Source organism: Lipophrys pholis, assembly GCF_963383615.2.
Source record: "Lipophrys pholis genome assembly, contig: SCAFFOLD_51, whole genome shotgun sequence".
Lineage (NCBI taxonomy): Eukaryota > Metazoa > Chordata > Actinopteri > Blenniiformes > Blenniidae > Lipophrys > Lipophrys pholis.
Genome location: NW_028292157.1, coordinates 103,315 through 122,527, shown reverse-complemented (window position 1 = coordinate 122,527; position 19,213 = coordinate 103,315). Strand labels below are relative to the sequence as shown.

The following is a 19,213-nucleotide window of genomic DNA, read 5'->3' as shown; positions in this document are numbered from 1 at the left end:
CTGGAGGGGAACCTAGTGAAGAACTGTCTGGAGGGGAACCTAGTGAAGAACTGTCTGGAGGGGAACCTAGTGAAGAACTGTCTGGAGGGGAACCTAGTGAAGAACTGGACAGTCTGGAGGGGAACCTAGTGAAGAACTGTCTGGAGGGGAACCTAGTGAAGAACTGTCTGGAGGGGAACCTAGAGGGGAACCTAGTGAAGAACTGGACAGTCTGGAGGGGAACCTAGTGAAGAACTGTCTGGAGGGGAACCTAGTGAAGAACAGTCTGGAGGGGAACCTAGTGAAGAACTGTCTGGAGGGGAACCTAGTGAAGAACAGCCTGGAGGGGAACCTAGTGAAGAACTGGACAGTCTGGAGGGGAACCTAGTGAAGAACTGTCTGGAGGGGAACCTAGTGAAGAACAGTCTGGAGGGGAACCTAGTGAAGAACTGGACAGTCTGGAGGGGAACCTAGTGAAGAACTGTCTTGAGGGGAACCTAGTGAAGAACTGTCTGGAGGGGAACCTAGTGAAGAACAGCCTGGAGGGGAACCTAGTGAAGAACTGTCTTGAGGGGAACCTAGTGAAGAACTGTCTGGAGGGGAACCTAGTGAAGAACTGGACAGTCTGGAGGGGAACCTAGTGAAGAACTGTCTGGAGGGGAACCTAGTGAAGAACTGGACAGTCTGGAGGGGAACCTAGTGAAGAACAGTCTGGAGGGGAACCTAGTGAAGAACTGTCTGGAGGGGAACCTAGTGAAGAACAGCCTGGAGGGGAACCTAGTGAAGAACTGGACAGTCTGGAGGGGAACCTAGTGAAGAACTGTCTGGAGGGGAACCTAGTGAAGAACTGTCTGGAGGGGAACCTAGTGAAGAACAGTCTGGAGGGGAACCTAGTGAAGAACAGTCTGGAGGGGAACCTAGTGAAGAACAGTCTGGAGGGGAACCTAGTGAAGAACTGGACAGTCTGGAGGGGAACCTAGTGAAGAACAGCCTGGAGGGGAACCTAGTGAAGAACAGCCTGGAGGGGAACCTAGTGAAGAACTGTCTTGAGGGGAACCTAGTGAAGAACAGCCTGGAGGGGAACCTAGTGAAGAACTGTCTTGAGGGGAACCTAGTGAAGAACTGTCTGGAGGGGAACCTAGTGAAGAACTGGACAGTCTGGAGGGGAACCTAGTGAAGAACTGTCTGGAGGGGAACCTAGTGAAGAACTGGACAGTCTGGAGGGGAACCTAGTGAAGAACAGTCTGGAGGGGAACCTAGTGAAGAACAGTCTGGAGGGGAACCTAGTGAAGAACTGTCTGGAGGGGAACCTAGTGAAGAACAGCCTGGAGGGGAACCTAGTGAAGAACTGGACAGTCTGGAGGGGAACCTAGTGAAGAACTGTCTGGAGGGGAACCTAGTGAAGAACTGTCTGGAGGGGAACCTAGTGAAGAACAGTCTGGAGGGGAACCTAGTGAAGAACAGTCTGGAGGGGAACCTAGTGAAGAACTGGACAGTCTGGAGGGGAACCTAGTGAAGAACTGTCTGGAGGGGAACCTAGTGAAGAACAGCCTGGAGGGGAACCTAGTGAAGAACTGTCTTGAGGGGAACCTAGTGAAGAACTGTCTGGAGGGGAACCTAGTGAAGAACTGGACAGTCTGGAGGGGAACCTAGTGAAGAACTGTCTGGAGGGGAACCTAGTGAAGAACTGTCTGGAGGGGAACCTAGTGAAGAACTGGACAGTCTGGAGGGGAACCTAGTGAAGAACAGTCTGGAGGGGAACCTAGTGAAGAACAGTCTGGAGGGGAACCTAGTGAAGAACTGTCTGGAGGGGAACCTAGTGAAGAACAGCCTGGAGGGGAACCTAGTGAAGAACTGGACAGTCTGGAGGGGAACCTAGTGAAGAACTGGACAGTCTGGAGGGGAACCTAGTGAAGAACTGTCTGGAGGGGAACCTAGTGAAGAACTGTCTGGAGGGGAACCTAGTGAAGAACAGTCTGGAGGGGAACCTAGTGAAGAACTGGACAGTCTGGAGGGGAACCTAGTGAAGAACTGTCTGGAGGGGAACCTAGTGAAGAACAGCCTGGAGGGGAACCTAGTGAAGAACTGGACAGTCTGGAGGGGAACCTAGTGAAGAACTGGACAGTCTGGAGGGGAACCTAGTGAAGAACTGTCTGGAGGGGAACCTAGTGAAGAACTGGACAGTCTGGAGGGGAACCTAGTGAAGAACAGTCTGGAGGGGAACCTAGTGAAGAACAGTCTGGAGGGGAACCTAGTGAAGAACTGGACAGTCTGGAGGGGAACCTAGTGAAGAACTGTCTGGAGGGGAACCTAGTGAAGAACAGTCTGGAGGGGAACCTAGTGAAGAACTGGACAGTCTGGAGGGGAACCTAGTGAAGAACTGTCTGGAGGGGAACCTAGTGAAGAACAGTCTGGAGGGGAACCTAGTGAAGAACTGGACAGTCTGGAGAGAACCCTTTGAATTGTTCCTCGTGTCCAGCGGAGCTGGGGAAAGTCTGACGGAGACGAAGCAGTCCAGGGGTAGAACGCCTTTAATTTGATGAAGTCAAGGATGACTAGGATCCAATGGAGGAACCTTTTCACCACCATTGTGAACTATGGAAACACGTGGTGTCTCTAAGACGTCTCTTCTTCACCAGCACAACCTGGACATGCGTATGTCACTGATTTAAAGAATAAAGACAAAGATTGTGAATTTGAGCACCTCCTCCTCACTGATCAGAGACACAACTGTGTGTGGAATGACGGAGAACCGGGTCAGAACCGGACCTCACTTTAAATAAAGCACTAGACAGGAGAGCCAGTGGGCTGAGTCAGAGGCAGCGGAACACTTTACAGGAGGAGGTTGGAATACCTGTGGTCACCCAGGTCACCCAGGTCACCCAGGTCACCCAGCTCACCCAGCTCACCAAGGTCACCCAGCTCACCCAGGTCACCCAGGTCACCCAGGTCACCCAGCTCACCAAGGTCACCCAGCTCACCCAGGTCACCCAGGTCACCCAGGTCACCCAGGTCACCAAGGTCACCCAGCTCACCCAGCTCACCAAGGTCACCCAGCTCACCAAGGTCACCCAGGTCACCAAGGTCACCCAGGTCACCAAGGTCACCCAGGTCACCAAGGTCACCCAGCTCACCCAGGTCACCAAGGTCAAAAAGGTCACCAAGGTCACCAAGAAAGACAGTCAGGCTCCACTCGTGCAAACAACTGGGACTTGTCAAAGGATTGCATGAACTTCAAACGGAGAGGGACATCTGAGGACATCTGAGGACATCTGAGGATTAGTTCACTGGGTTAGGCTGTGTACCAGGAGTTCACATGGAGACTAATCCAGATGCTAATCCAGGAGTTCACATGGAGAAGCTGGCATGAAGCTGGGAGGAAACTGGGAGGAAGCTGGGAGGAAGGTGGGAGGAAGCTGGGAGGAAACTGGGAGGAAGCTGGGAGGAAGCTGGCAGGAAGGTGGGATTAAACTGGGAGGAAGCTGGGAGGAAGGTGGGAGGAAGCTGGGAGGAAACTGGGAGGAAGGTGGGAGGAAGCTGGGAGGAAACTGGGAGGAAGGTGGGAGGAAACTGGGAGGAAGCTGGGAGGAAACTGGGAGGAAGCTGGGAGGAAGCTGGGAGGAAGCTGGCAGGAAACTGGGAGGAAACTGGCAGGAAGGTGGGAGGAAGCTGGGAGGAAACTGGGAGGAAGCTGGCAGGAAACTGGGAGGAAGCTGGGAGGAAGCTGGGAGGAAGCTGGCAGGAAACTGGGAGGAAGCTGGGAGGAAGCTGGGAGGAAGCTGGCAGGAAACTGGCAGGAAGGTGGGAGGAAGCTGGGAGGAAACTGGGAGGAAGCTGGGAGGAAGCTGGCAGGAAACTGGGAGGAAGCTGGGAGGAAGGTGGGAGGAAGCTGGGAGGAAACTGGGAGGAAGCTGGGAGGAAGCTGGGAGGAAGGTGGGAGGAAGCTGGGAGGAAGCTGGCAGGAAACTGGGAGGAAGCTGGGAGGAAACTGGGAGGAAGCTGGGAGGAAACTGGGAGGAAGGTGGGAGGAAGCTGGGAGGAAACTGGCAGGAAGCTGGCAGGAAGGTGGGAGGAAGGTGAGAGGAAGCTGGGAGGAAGCTGGGAGGAAGCTGGCAGGAAGCTGGGAGGAAGCTGGCAGGAAGCTGGGAGGAAACTGGCAGGAAGCTGAGAGGAAACTGGCAGGAAGGTGGGAGGAAACTGGCAGGAAGCTGGGAGGAAACTGGGAGGAAGCTGGCAGGAAGCTGGGAGGAAGGTGGGAGGAAACTGGGAAGAAGCTGGGAGGAAACTGGGAGGAAGCTGGCAGGAAGCTGGGAGGAAGCTGGCAGGAAGGTGGGAGGAAACTGGGAGGAAACTGGCAGGAAGCTGGGAGGAAGCTGGCAGGAAACTGGGAGGAAACTGGGAGGAAGCTGGCAGGAAGCTGGGAGGAAGCTGGCAGGAAGGTGGGAGGAAACTGGGAGGAAACTGGCAGGAAGCTGGGAGGAAGCTGGGAGGAAGCTGGCAGGAAACTGGCAGGAAGGTGGGAGGAAGCTGGGAGGAAACTGGGAGGAAGCTGGGAGGAAGCTGGCAGGAAGGTGGGATTAAACTGGGAGGAAACTGGCAGGAAGCTGGGAGGAAGGTGGGAGGAAGCTGGGAGGAAACTGGGAGGAAGGTGGGAGGAAACTGGGAGGAAGGTGGGAGGAAACTGGGAGGAAGCTGGGAGGAAACTGGGAGGAAGCTGGGAGGAAGGTGGGAGGAAGCTGGGAGGAAGCTGGCAGGAAACTGGGAGGAAACTGGGAGGAAGGTGGGAGGAAGCTGGGAGGAAACTGGGAGGAAGGTGGGAGGAAACTGGGAGGAAGCTGGGAGGAAACTGGGAGGAAGCTGGGAGGAAGGTGGGAGGAAGCTGGGAGGAAACTGGGAGGAAACTGGCAGGAAGGTGGGAGGAAGCTGGGAGGAAACTGGGAGGAAGCTGGGAGGAAGCTGGCAGGAAGGTGGGATTAAACTGGGAGGAAACTGGCAGGAAGCTGGGAGGAAGGTGGGAGGAAGCTGGGAGGAAACTGGGAGGAAGGTGGGAGGAAACTGGGAGGAAGGTGGGAGGAAACTGGGAGGAAGCTGGGAGGAAACTGGGAGGAAGCTGGGAGGAAGGTGGGAGGAAGCTGGGAGGAAGCTGGCAGGAAACTGGGAGGAAACTGGCAGGAAGGTGGGAGGAAGCTGGGAGGAAACTGGGAGGAAGCTGGCAGGAAACTGGGAGGAAGCTGGGAGGAAGCTGGGAGGAAGCTGGCAGGAAACTGGGAGGAAGCTGGGAGGAAGCTGGGAGGAAGCTGGCAGGAAACTGGGAGGAAACTGGCAGGAAGGTGGGAGGAAGCTGGGAGGAAACTGGGAGGAAGCTGGGAGGAAGCTGGCAGGAAACTGGGAGGAAGCTGGGAGGAAGGTGGGAGGAAGCTGGGAGGAAACTGGGAGGAAGGTGGGAGGAAGCTGGGAGGAAACTGGGAGGAAGGTGGGAGGAAGCTGGGAGGAAGCTGGCAGGAAACTGGGAGGAAGCTGGGAGGAAACTGGGAGGAAGCTGGGAGGAAGGTGGGAGGAAGCTGGGAGGAAACTGGCAGGAAGCTGGCAGGAAGGTGGGAGGAAGGTGAGAGGAAGCTGGGAGGAAGCTGGGAGGAAACTGGGAGGAAGCTGGGAGGAAGCTGGGAGGAAGCTGGCAGGAAGCTGGGAGGAAACTGGCAGGAAGCTGAAAGGAAACTGGCAGGAAGGTGGGAGGAAACTGGCAGGAAGCTGGGAGGAAACTGGGAGGAAGCTGGCAGGAAGCTGGGAGGAAGGTGGGAGGAAGCTGGGAGGAAGCTGGCAGGAAGGTGGGAGGAAACTGGCAGGAAGCTGGGAGGAAGCTGGCAGGAAACTGGGAGGAAGCTGGGAGGAAACTGGCAGGAAGCTGGGAGGAAGCTAGGAGGAAGCTGGCAGGAAGCTGGGAGGAAACTGGCAGGAAGCTGGCAGGAAGCTGGGAGGAAACTGGGAGGAAGCTGGGAGGAAACTGGCAGGAAATTGGGAGGAAGCTGGGAGGAAACTGGGAGGAAGCTGGCAGGAAGCTGGGAGGAAGCTGGCAGGAAACTGGGAGGAAGCTGGGAGGAAACTGGCAGGAAATTGGGAGGAAGCTGGGAGGAAACTGGGAGGAAGCTGGGAGGAAACTGGCAGGAAATTGGGAGGAAGCTGGGAGGAAACTGGGAGGAAGCTGGCAGGAAATTGGGAGGAAGCTGGGAGGAAACTGGGAGGAAGCTGGCAGGAAGCTGGCAGGAAACTGGCAGGAAGCTGGGAGGAAGCTGGCAGGAAACTGGGAGGAAGCTAGGAGGAAACTGGACTGGCACTTGGGGTCAGAGCAGCAAAGGAGTTTTGATCAACTTAAAGGAGACATATCATGCTATTAAATCCTTCCTTTTTACATCTAAATCATACAGTTGTGGTCTATATAAAGCAGAACTGCAATGCTTGGGTCTGAATTCCTCATTATTAGAGCTCCACAGGCCCCTTTTCTACCCCTTTTCTGATGTGCTTCTGAGAGCAACTCGTTTTGGGGCGGTCTCTTCATACCCCGCCTCCTCTCCAGGTTGCAGAGGTGACACTCGGTTCAACTCCACCCTGTTCGGCCATCTTTGTAGTTTGATAGAACAGATACAATTATCTAGCGGCGCAGAAACTTTATATTCACACATTATTTACAAAATGTCAACAAGGGAAGATTTGTCCATCCAGCCATACATGTTGGAGCCAGAGTCGGACCCGGCGGAGCGAGATGAAAATGACGATGATGCACCTTCAGAACAACGTCTTCATATGGATGTAACGCAATGGTGTGTTACTATATTTACACTAACTTCTCCATCCATGCCCACTACTACAATACTGCCTGTATTACAACGACTATTTAACACAGAAGTTACATTCTAATCTAAAACGAGCACACAGCGCTAACATATGAAGACGGTGCAACTGCTAATGCTAACAAAACAATGACAGGGACGTCTTATCATCACACTTTTTAGCGTTATATACAGCTTACCGAAGTGCTCTGTTCGTCGTCTCCATAGATAGAAGGAACTGACCGCTCAATCAGACCAAGTCTTTCGTTAAATCCTTCTTTATACTGGCGGAGGTTGCTGAAGCAGTCGTCCTTAAAGTGATTCGCGCACACAAAAATGACCTTACCCACAGATGTGGGTACATTTCTGTGAAAAATAAAACTCAACCAGGCACTTGGAAAAGGTTCTGATGCTGGGAGACGGTGTAACGAAGCTTGTGGGTTACTACATCCAACAACCGAACATTTCGACTTATCCTCTCGTAACTTCGGTTGGACTACAAAATCGCAGCGAGAAACAAAAATGGCGGATTGCTCGAAGTGTCGATGTCCTAATTTGGCAGTTCCGCTGAGAATACTGTGACGTCATTGTTCAAAAAACGTAATAGAGAATAGAAAAATCGAAACGGATCGCAAAATATGACCAAAACAGAATATAAAGATATCAACGGAGCACCTGAAGAGAGTACTTTGAACTTTTCTGTACTTCTAAACACTCTAAATATACAACAACATGCATTTAAGGGCTAAAAAAGTGGATTTAGCAGGATATGTCCCCTTTAAGGCTCTCGTCAGTCGGGCACCAGTACTCAAGTATTACCATGTCTGTACTCCTGTTGTGTTGATGCAAGCTCTGAAGGTTTAGGAGCAGGACAGCCAGTAGCATTAGGCTCCAGCAGCATTAACACACTGTCAGGAGCGGGACAGCCAGCAGCATTAACACACTGTCAGGAGCGGGACAGCCAGCAGCATTAACACACTGTCAGGGGCGGGACAGCCAGTAGCATTAGGCTCCAGCAGCATTAACACACTGTCAGGAGCGGGACAGCCAGCAGCATTAACACACTGTCAGGAGCGGGACAGCCAGCAGCATTAACACACTGTCAGGGGCGGGACAGCCAGTAGCATTAGGCTCCAGCAGCATTAACACACTGTCAGGAGCGGGACAGCCAGTAGCATTAGGCTCCAGCAGCATTAACACACTGTCAGGAGCGGGACAGCCAGCAGCATTAACACACTGTCAGGGGCGGGACAGCCAGCAGCATTAAGACACTGTCAGGAGTGGGACAGCCAGTAGCATTAACACACTGTCAGGAGTGGGACAGCCAGTAGCATTAGGCTCCAGCAGCATTAACACACTGTCAGGAGCGGGACAGCCAGTAGCATTAGGCTCCAGCAGCATTAACACACTGTCAGGAGCAGGACAGCCAGTAGCATTAGGCTCCAGCAGCATTAACACACTGTCAGGAGCGGGACAGCCAGTAGCATTAGGCTCCAGTAGCATTAACACACTGTCAGGAGTGGGACAGCCAGTAGCATTAGGCTCCAGTAGCATTAACACACTGTCAGGAGCGGGACAGCCAGCAGCATTAACACACTGTCAGGGGCGGGACAGCCAGTAGCATTAGGCTCCAGTAGCATTAACACACTGTCAGGAGCAGGACAGCCAGCAGCATTAGGCTCCAGCAGCATTAACACACTGTCAGGGGCGGGACAGCCAGTAGCATTAGGCTCCAGTAGCATTAACACACTGTCAGGGGCGGGACAGCCAGCAGCATTAACACACTGTCAGGGGCGGGACAGCCAGCAGCATTAAGACACTGTCAGGAGTGGGACAGCCAGCAGCATTAAGACACTGTCAGGAGTGGGACAGCCAGTAGCATTAGGCTCCAGTAGCATTAACGCACTGTCAGGGGCGGGACAGCCAGCAGCATTAGGCTCCAGCAGCATTAACACACTGTCAGGAGCAGGACAGCCAGTAGCATTAGGCTCCAGCAGCATTAACACACTGTCAGGAGCGGGACAGCCAGCAGCATTAACACACTGTCAGGGGCGGGACAGCCAGCAGCATTAACACACTGTCAGGAGCAGGACAGCCAGTAGCATTAGGCTCCAGTAGCATTAACACACTGTCAGGAGCAGGACAGCCAGTAGCATTAACACACTGTCAGGGGCGGGACAGCCAGCAGCATTAACACACTGTCAGGAGCAGGACAGCCAGCAGCATTAGGCTCCAGTAGCATTAACACACTGTCAGGAGCGGGACAGCCAGTAGCATTAGGCTCCAGCAGCATTAACACACTGTCAGGAGCAGGACAGCCAGTAGCATTAACACACTGTCAGGGGCGGGACAGCCAGCAGCATTAACACACTGTCAGGAGCAGGACAGCCAGCAGCATTAGGCTCCAGTAGCATTAACACACTGTCAGGAGCGGGACAGCCAGTAGCATTAGGCTCCAGCAGCATTAACACACTGTCAGGAGCGGGACAGCCAGCAGCATTAAGACACTGTCAGGAGTGGGACAGCCAGTAGCATTAGGCTCCAGCAGCATTAACACACTGTCAGGAGTGGGACAGCCAGCAGCATTAACGCACTGTCAGGGGCGGGACAGCCAGCAGCATTAGGCTCCAGCAGCATTAACACACTGTCAGGAGCAGGACAGCCAGTAGCATTAGGCTCCAGCAGCATTAACACACTGTCAGGAGCGGGACAGCCAGCAGCATTAACACACTGTCAGGGGCGGGACAGCCAGCAGCATTAACACACTGTCAGGAGCAGGACAGCCAGTAGCATTAGGCTCCAGTAGCATTAACACACTGTCAGGAGCAGGACAGCCAGTAGCATTAACACACTGTCAGGGGCGGGACAGCCAGCAGCATTAACACACTGTCAGGAGCAGGACAGCCAGCAGCATTAGGCTCCAGTAGCATTAACACACTGTCAGGAGCGGGACAGCCAGCAGCATTAGGCTCCAGCAGCATTAACACACTGTCAGGGGCGGGACAGCCAGCAGCATTAACACACTGTCAGGAGCAGGACAGCCAGTAGCATTAAGACACTGTCAGGGGCGGGACAGCCAGTAGCATTAGGCTCCAGCAGCATTAACACACTGTCAGGAGCGGGACAGCCAGTAGCATTAGGCTCCAGCAGCATTAACACACTGTCAGGAGCAGGACAGCCAGCAGCATTAGGCTCCAGCAGCATTAACACACTGTCAGGAGCGGGACAGCCAGCAGCATTAACACACTGTCAGGAGCAGGACAGCCAGTAGCATTAGGCTCCAGTAGCAATAACACACTGTCAGGAGCAGGACAGCCAGTAGCATTAACACACTGTCAGGGGCGGGACAGCCAGCAGCATTAACACACTGTCAGGAGCAGGACAGCCAGCAGCATTAGGCTCCAGTAGCATTAACACACTGTCAGGAGCGGGACAGCCAGTAGCATTAGGCTCCAGTAGCATTAACACACTGTCAGGAGCGGGACAGCCAGTAGCATTAGGCTCCAGCAGCATTAACACACTGTCAGGAGCGGGACAGCCAGTAGCATTAGGCTCCAGTAGCATTAACACACTGTCAGGAGCGGGACAGCCAGTAGCATTAGGCTCCAGTAGCATTAACACACTGTCAGGAGCGGGACAGCCAGCAGCATTAGGCTCCAGTAGCATTAACTATGCCCAAATTGAGAAAGAAATGCTTGCCATTGTGTTCGGCTGTGAGAAGTTTCATCACTTTCCATGTCGAAGACACGTCCATATGGAAGACACGTCCATATAGAAGACACGTCCATATGGAAGACACGTCCATGTGGAAGACACGTCCATGTGGAAGACACGTCCATATAGAAGACACGTCCATATGGAAGACACGTCCATGTCGAAGACACGTCCATATGGAAGACACGTCCATATGGAAGACACGTCCATGTGGAAGACACGTCCATATGGAAGACACGTCCATGTGGAAGACACGTCCATGTGGAAGACACGTCCATATGGAAGACACGTCCATGTGGAAGACACGTCCATATGGAAGACACGTCCATGTGGAAGACACGTCCATGTGGAAGACACGTCCATATGGAAGACACGTCCATGTGGAAGACACGTCCATATGGAAGACACGTCCATGTGGAAGACACGTCCATATGGAAGACACGTCCATGTCGAAAGTGATCACAAGCCACTGGGAGTGATATTTTCAAAGTTTCCACAAATTGTCAAACTACATGGAAGCAGCCTGACAAGTACTGATGGAAACACTGTGACAAGTACTGATGACAAGTACTGATGGAAACACTGTGACAAGTACTGATGGAAACACTGTGACAAGTACTGATGACAAGTACTGATGGAAACACTGTGACAAGTACTGATGACAAGTACTGATGGAAACACTGTGACAAGTACTGATGACAAGTACTGATGGAAACACTGTGACAAGTACTGATGGAAACACTGTGACAAGTACTGATGACAAGTACTGATGGAAACACTGACAAGTACTGATGACAAGTACTGATGGAAACACTGACAAGTACTGATGGAAACACTGTGACAAGTACTGATGGAAACACTGTGACAAGTACTGATGACAAGTACTGATGGAAACACTGTGACAAGTACTGATGGAAACACTGTGACATGTACTGATGATAAGTACTGATGGAAACACTGTGACAAGTACTGATGACAAGTACTGATGGAAACACTGTGACAAGTACTGATGACAAGTACTGATGGAAACACTGTGACAAGTACTGATGACAAGTACTGATGGAAACACTGTGACAAGTACTGATGGAAACACTGTGACAAGTACTGATGACAAGTACTGATGGAAACACTGTGACAAGTACTGATGACAAGTACTGATGGAAACACTGACAAGTACTGATGGAAACACTGTGACAAGTACTGATGGAAACACTGTGACAAGTACTGATGACAAGTACTGATGGAAACACTGTGACAAGTACTGATGGAAACACTGTGACATGTACTGATGATAAGTACTGATGGAAACACTGACAAGTACTGATGGAAACACTGTGACAAGTACTGATGACAAGTACTGATGGAAACACTGACAAGTACTGATGGAAACACTGTGACAAGTACTGATGGAAGCACTGTGACATGCACTGATGACAAGTACTGATGGAAACACTGACAAGTACTGATGGAAACACTGTGACATGTACTGATGACAAGTACTGATGGAAACACTGTGACAAGTACTGATGACAAGTACTGATGAAAACACTGTGACAAGTACTGATGACAAGTACTGATGGAAACACTGTGACAAGTACTGATGACAAGTACTGATGGAAACACTGTGACAAGTACTGATGGAAAAACTATGACAAGTACTAATGGAAACACTATTACAAGTACTGATGGAAACACTGTGACAAGTACTGATGGAAACACTGTGACAAGTACTGATGACAAGTACTGATGGAAACACTGTGGTGGTTGTAGAGGTTCTTGATGCTGGTGGTTGTAGAGGTTCTTGAGGCTGGTGGTTGTAGAGGTTCTTGAGGCTGGTGGTTGTAGAGGTTCTTGATGCTGGTGGTTGTAGAGGTTCTTGAGGCTGGTGGTTGTAGAGGTTCTTGATGTTGGTGGTTGTAGAGGTTCTTGAGGCTGGTGGTTGTAGAGGTTCTTGAGGCTGGTGGTTGTAGAGGTTCTTGATGTTGGTGGTTGTAGAGGTTCTTGAGGCTGGTGGTTGTAGAGGTTCTTGAGGCTGGTGGTTGTAGAGGTTCTTGATGTTGGTGGTTGTAGAGGTTCTTGAGGCTGGTGGTTGTAGAGGTTCTTGAGGCTGGTGGTTGTAGAGGTTCTTGATGCTGGTGGTTGTAGAGGTTCTTGAGGCTGGTGGTTGTAGAGGTTCTTGATGCTGGTGGTTGTAGAGGTTCTTGATGCTGGTGGTTCTGAAGTATGCTGGTTTGAGAGTCTTCATGCTGAGACATTAAAAGCTTGTAGAGCAGGTGCTCTGGGTGGCACTTGTGGTTAAACTTTCCTTCTTTCTCTTTGTTTGCAGGCAAGGAACGCGGAGAAGGCCATGTAAGGACTTCCTGTTTCATCACCAAGACAACCAGCTGCTCACTTCCTCCTCACTTCCTCCACATCTCCTCACTTCCTCCTCACTTCCTCCACATCTCCTCACTTCCTCCTCACTTCCTCCACATCTCCTCACTTCCTCCTCACTCCCTCCATATCTCCTCACTTCCTCCTCACTCCCTCCATATCTCCTCACTTCCTCCTCACTCCCTCCATATCTCCTCACTTCCTCCTCACTCCCTCCACATCTCCTCACTTCCTCCTCACTCCCTCCACATCTCCTCACTTCCTCCTCACTCCCTCCACATCTCCTCACTTCCTCCTCACTACCTCCACATAGCCTCAGATCCTCCTAATTTCCTCCACATATCCTGACTTCCTCCTCATTTCCTCCATATATCCTCAGATCCCCCTCAGATCCCCCTCATTTCCTCGACATATCCTTACTTCCTCCTCACTTCCTCCTCATATCCTCAGATTCTCTTCACTTCCTCCTCATATCCTCAGATCCTCCTCATTTCCTCCACATATCCTCACTTCCTACACATATCCTCAGATCCTCCTTATATCCTCACTTCCTCCTCATTTCCTCCACATATCCTCACTTCCTCCTCATAACCTCAGATTCTCCTTACTTCCTCCTCATATTCTCATATCCTCCTCACTTCCTCCACATCTCCTTACTTCCTCCTCACTTCCTCCACATATCCTTACTTCCTCCTCATATCCTCAAATCCTCCTCATTTCCTCCACATATCCTCACTTCCTCCTCACTACCTCCTCAGATCCTCCTCACTCCCTCCACATCTCCTCACTTCCTCCTCACTACCTCCTCAGATCCTCCTCACTTCCTCCACATCTCCTCACTTCCTCCTCACTTCCTCCACATCTCCTCACTTCCTCCTCACTTCCTCCACATCTCCTCACTTCCTCCTCACTTCCTCCACATCTCCTCAGATCCTCCTCACTTCCTCCTCAGATCCTCCTCACTCCCTCCACATCTCCTCACTTCCTCCTCACTTCCTCCTCACTCCCTCCACATCTCCTCACTTCCTCCACATCACCTCATATCCTCATTTCCGACACATATCCTCACTTCCTCCTCACGTCCTCCACATATCCTCAGATCCTCCTCACTTCCTCCACATCACCTCATATCCTCATTTCCGACACATATCCTCACTTCCTCCTCACTTCCTCCTCATATCCTCAGATCCTCCTCACTTCCTCCACATCTCCTCATATCCTCATTTCCTCCACATATTATCATTTCCTCCACATATCCTCAGATCCTCCTCACTTCCTCACTTCCTCCTCATTTCCTCCACATATCCTCACTTCCTCCACATATCCTCACTTCCTCCTCACTTCCTCCACATATCCTCACTTCCTCCACATATCCTCACTTCCTCCTCACTTCCTCCACATATCCTCACTTCCTCCACATAGCCTCAGATCCTCCTAATTTCCTCCACATATCCTCACTTCCTCCTCATTTCCTCCACATATCCTCAGATCCCCCTCAGATCCCCCTCATTTCCTCGACATATCCTTACTTCCTCCTCACTTCCTCCTCATATCCTCAGATTCTCTTCACTTCCTCCTCATATCCTCAGATCCTCCTCATTTCCTCCACATATCCTCACTTCCTACACATATCCTCAGATCCTCCTTATATCCTCACTTCCTCCTCATTTCCTCCACATATCCTCACTTCCTCCTCATAACCTCAGATTCTCCTTACTTCCTCCTCATATTCTCATATCCTCCTCACTTCCTCCACATCTCCTTACTTCCTCCTCACTTCCTCCACATATCCTTACTTCCTCCTCATATCCTCAGATCCTCCTCATTTCCTCCACATATCCTCACTTCCTCCTCACTACCTCCACATAGCCTCAGATCCTCCTCATATCCTCACTTCCTCCTCATTTCCTCCACATCTCCTCAGATCCCCCTCATATCCTCACTTCCTCCTCACTTCCTCCACACTTCCTTTTCCACCTGCTGGCTGTTATTTTCACACTTTGCCCTCATCACCCTATCTTTCTCTTCCCTCATCTTTCTTCCTGTCTTCCTCGCTCTTTCCTTTTCCACACTTCCTCAATGTTCTCCTCACCTCTTTATCATATCCAAGCTTCCTGCTCATTTTTGACTCACTTTTCTTACTTTCTCTCCATCTTCTCCTCTCCTCCTCTTCCTCCTTTCTTCTGTGTGGGCTAATTGTTTCCTTCATTCTGTCTTTCAGGACGGCTCTGGCTCGGTTCAGACAGGCTCAGCTGGAGGAGGGAAAAGTCAAGGTCACAATCCGCCATCTCTCTTTCTCTCGCTCACTCTTTTTCTCTCTGTGTCTCTCTCACTCTCTGTCTCACTGTCTCACACTCTTTCTCTCTCTGTCCTTTCTGTCTCACACTTTCTCTCACTCTCTGCGTCGCTGTCTCTTTCTCTCTGTCACTCTCTCTCTCTCTGTCTGACTGTATCTCACTCTCTCCGTCTCTGTGATTTTGAATCTTACTCTCTCTTTGACAGTCTCAAACGCTCTCACTCTGTCTCTCTCTCTCTCTCTCTCTCTCTCTCTCTCTCTGTCTGACTGTATCTCACTCTCTCCGTCTCTCTGTGATTTTGAATCTTACTCTCTCTGACTCTGTCTCTCGCTCTCTCCGTCTCTCTCTGACTCTGTCTCTCTCTGACTCTATCGCACTCTCTCCACCTCTCTCTCTCTCTCCGTCTCTCTCTTACTCTGTATCTCACTCTCTCCATCTCTCTGTATCTCACTCTCTCCATCTTTCTGTATCTCACACTCTCCATCTCTCTCATACTCTCCATCTCTCTCTCACTCTCTCTCCCTCTGACTTTGTATCTCACTCTCTCCGTCTCTCTCTGACTCTCTCTCTCCCTCTGACTTTGTATCTCACTCTCTCCATCTCTCTCTGACTCTCTGTCTCCCTCTGAGTCTGTATCTCACTCTCTCCGTCTCTCTCCGACTCTCAGAGTCAGAGAAAGAGAGTCAGAGAGAGACGGAGAGTGTGAGATACAGAGTCGGAGAGAGAGAGTCAGAGAGAGACGGCGAGTCAGAGAGAGAGAGACAGTCTTACTCTCTCTGACTCTCTCTCTCTCTGACTCTGTATCTCACTCTCTTCATCTCACTCTCTCTCTCTCTCCGTCGCTCTCTTACTCGCCGTCTCTCTCTCACTCTCTCTCTGACTCTGTATCTCACTCTCTCCGTCTCTCTGACTCTATCTAACACTCTCCATCGCTCTCTGATGCTCTCTCTGTCTTTATCTCACTCTGTCTCTCTCCCTCTGTCTTTCTCTGACTCTGTATCTCTCTCTCGCCATCTCTCTCTGACTCTCTGTCTCTCGCTGACTGTATCTCATGCTCTCCATTTTCTCTGACTCTCTGTCTCTCTCTGACTGTATCTCATGCTCTCCATTTTCTCTGGCTCTCCGTCTCTCTCTGTCTCTATCTCACTCTGTCTCTCTCTCTCTCTGCCCTTCTCTGACTCTGTATGTCACTCTCTCTGTCTCTCTCTGACTCTCCGTCTATTTCCGACACTGTATCTCACTCTCTCACTCTCTCTTACTGTCTCTCTCTGACTCTGTATCTCACACTCTCCGTCCCTCTCACACTCGCTGTCTCTCTCTCACTCTGTCTGTCTCTCTGACTCTGTATGTCACGCTCTCCATCTCTCTGTGACTCTCTCTCTCTCTCTCTCTCTGACTCTCTCTGACTTTGTCTCTCCGTCTCTCTCTGACTCTCTCTCTCTGATTCTCTCTCTCTGACTCTGTATCTCACACTCTCCGTCTCTCTCTGACTCTCTCTCTCTGACTCTGTCTCTCCGTCTCTCTCTGACTCTGTATCTCACTCTCTCCGTCTCTCCCTGACTCTCTGTCTCTCTCTGACTCTGTATCTCACTCTCTCCGTCTCTCTCTGACTCTCTGTCTCTCTCTGACTCTCCGTCTCTCTCTCTCTCCGTCTCTTTCTGTATCTCACGCTCTCTGACTCCGTCTCTCTCTGACTCCGTCTCTCTCTGACTCTGTATCTCATGCTCTCCATCTTCTCTGACTCTTTGTCTCTCTCTGACTGTATCTCATGCTCTCCGTTTTCTCTGACTCTCCGTCTCTCTCTGTCTCTATCTCACTCTCTCTGTCTCTCTCCGTCTCTCTCTGACTCTGTATCTCACGCTCTCCGTCTCTCTCTGACCTTGTCTCTCTCTGCCTTTCTCTGACTCTGTATCTCACTCTCTCCGTCCCTCTCACACTCGCTGTCTCTCTCTGACTCTGTCTGTCTCTCTGACTCTGTATGTCACGCTCGCCATCTCTCTGTGACTCTCTCTCTCTCTCTCTCTCTCTCTCTCTCTGACTCTCTCTGACTTTGTCTCTCCGTCTCTCTCTGACTCTGTCTCGCTCTGATTCTCTCTCTCTGACTCTGTATCTCACACTCTCCGTCTCTCTCTGACTCTGTATCTCACACTCTCCGTCTCTCTCTGACTCTCTCTCTCTGACTCTGTCTCTCCGTCTCTCTCTGACTCTGTATCTCACTCTCTCCGTCTATCTCTGACTCTCTGTCTCTCTCTGACTCTGTATCTCACTCTCTCCGTCTCTCTCTGACTCTGTCTCTCTCTGACTCTCCGTCTCTCTCTGTATCTCACGCTCTCTGACTCCGTCTCTCTCTGACTCTGTATCTCACTCTCTCCATCTCTCTCACGCTCTCCGTCTCTCTCTGACTCTCTCTCTCTCTCACTCTGTCTCTCTGACTCTGTATCTCACTCTCTCCGTCTCTCTCTGACTCCATCTCTCTCTGGCTCTGTATCTCACGCTCTCCGTCTCTCTCTGACTCTGTATCTCACACTCGCCGTCTCTCTCTGACTCTGTCTTACTCTCTCCGTCTCTCTCTGACTCTATCTCACTCTCTCTCTCTCTGCCTTTCTCTGACTCTCTCTCTCTCTGTCTCTCTCTGACTCTCCGTCTATTTCCGACACTGTATCTCTCTCTCTCTCTCTCTCTCTGACTCTCTCTGACTTTGTCTCTCCGTCTCTCTCTGTCTCTCTCTGATTCTCTCTGACTCTCTCTCTCTCTCTCTCTCTCTGACTCTGTCTCTCCATCTCTCTCTGACTCTGTATCTCACTCTCTCCATCTCTCTCTGACTCTCCATCTCTCTCTGACTCTGTATCTCACGCTCTCCGTCTCTCTCTGACTCTTTGTCTCTCTCTGACTCTGTATCTCACTCTCTCCGTCTCTCTCTGACTCTGTCTCTCTCTGACTCGTTATCTCACGCTCTCCGTCTCTCTCTGACTCTGTATCTCACTCTCTCCATCTCTCTTTGACTCTCCGTCTCTCTCTGACTCTGTCTCTCTCTGACTCTGTATCTCACGCTCTCCGTCTCTTTCTGACTCTCTGTCTCTCTGACTCTGTATCTCATGCTCTCCCTCTCTCTCTGACTTTGTCTCTCTTTGACTCTCTCTCTCTCACTCTGTCTCTCTGACTCTGTATCTCACGCTCTCCGTCTCTCTCTGACCTGGTCTCTCTCTGACTGTCTCACTCTGACTCTGTATCTCACGCTCTCCGTCTCTCTCTGACTCTGTATGTCACTCTCTCCATCTCTGACTCTCCGTGTCTCTCTCTCTCCGTCTCTCTCTGTATCTCACGCTCTCTGTCTCTCTCTGACTCTGTATCTCATGCTCTCCCTCTCTTTCTGACTCTCTGTCTCTCTGACTCTGTATCTCATGCTCTCCCTCTGTCTCTGACTTTGTCTCTCTCTGACTCTCTCTCTGTCACTCTGTCTCTCTGACTCTGTATCTCACGCTCTCCGTCTCTCTCTGACTCTGTATGTCACGCTCTCCGTCTCTCTCTGACTCTGTATCTCACGCTCTCCGTCTCTCTCTGACTCTGTATGTCACGCTCTCCGTCTCTCTCTGACTCTGTATCTCACTCTCTCCGTCTCTCTCTCTCTCCGTCTCTCTCTGACTTTCCGTCTCTCTCTGACTCTGTATCTCTCTCTGACTTTCCGTCTCTCTCTGACTCTGTATCTCACTCTCTCCATCTCTCTCTGACTCTGTATCTCACTCTCTCCATCTCTCTCTGACTCCGTCTCTCTCTGACTCTGTATCTCACTCTCTCCATCTCTCTCTGACTCCGTCTCTCTCTGACTCTGTATCTTACAATCTCCATCTCTCTCTGACTCTGTCTCTCTCTCTCTCTCTCTCTCTCTCTCGCTCTCCGTCTCTCTCTGACTCTTTGTCTCTCTCTGACTCTGTATCTCACGCTCTCCGTCTCTCTCTGTCTCTATCTCACTCTGTCTCTCTCTCTCTGCTTTTCTCTGACTCTGTATCTCTCTACGTCTCTCTCTGA

General features: G+C 51.2%; 1 protein-coding gene across 1 annotated transcript in view; it reads left to right on the top strand.

The window, feature by feature from the left end:
* The window catches only part of isy1 (ISY1 splicing factor homolog), a 31,298-nt gene that overhangs the window by 1,188 nt on the left and 10,897 nt on the right, over positions 1-19,213 (top strand). The window contains exons 2-3 of the mRNA XM_080493772.1: positions 12,844-12,866; positions 15,112-15,163. Coding sequence (XP_080349898.1) covers positions 12,844-12,866; positions 15,112-15,163 — 75 coding nt within the window. The remainder of the gene's footprint in view (positions 1-12,843; positions 12,867-15,111; positions 15,164-19,213) is intronic.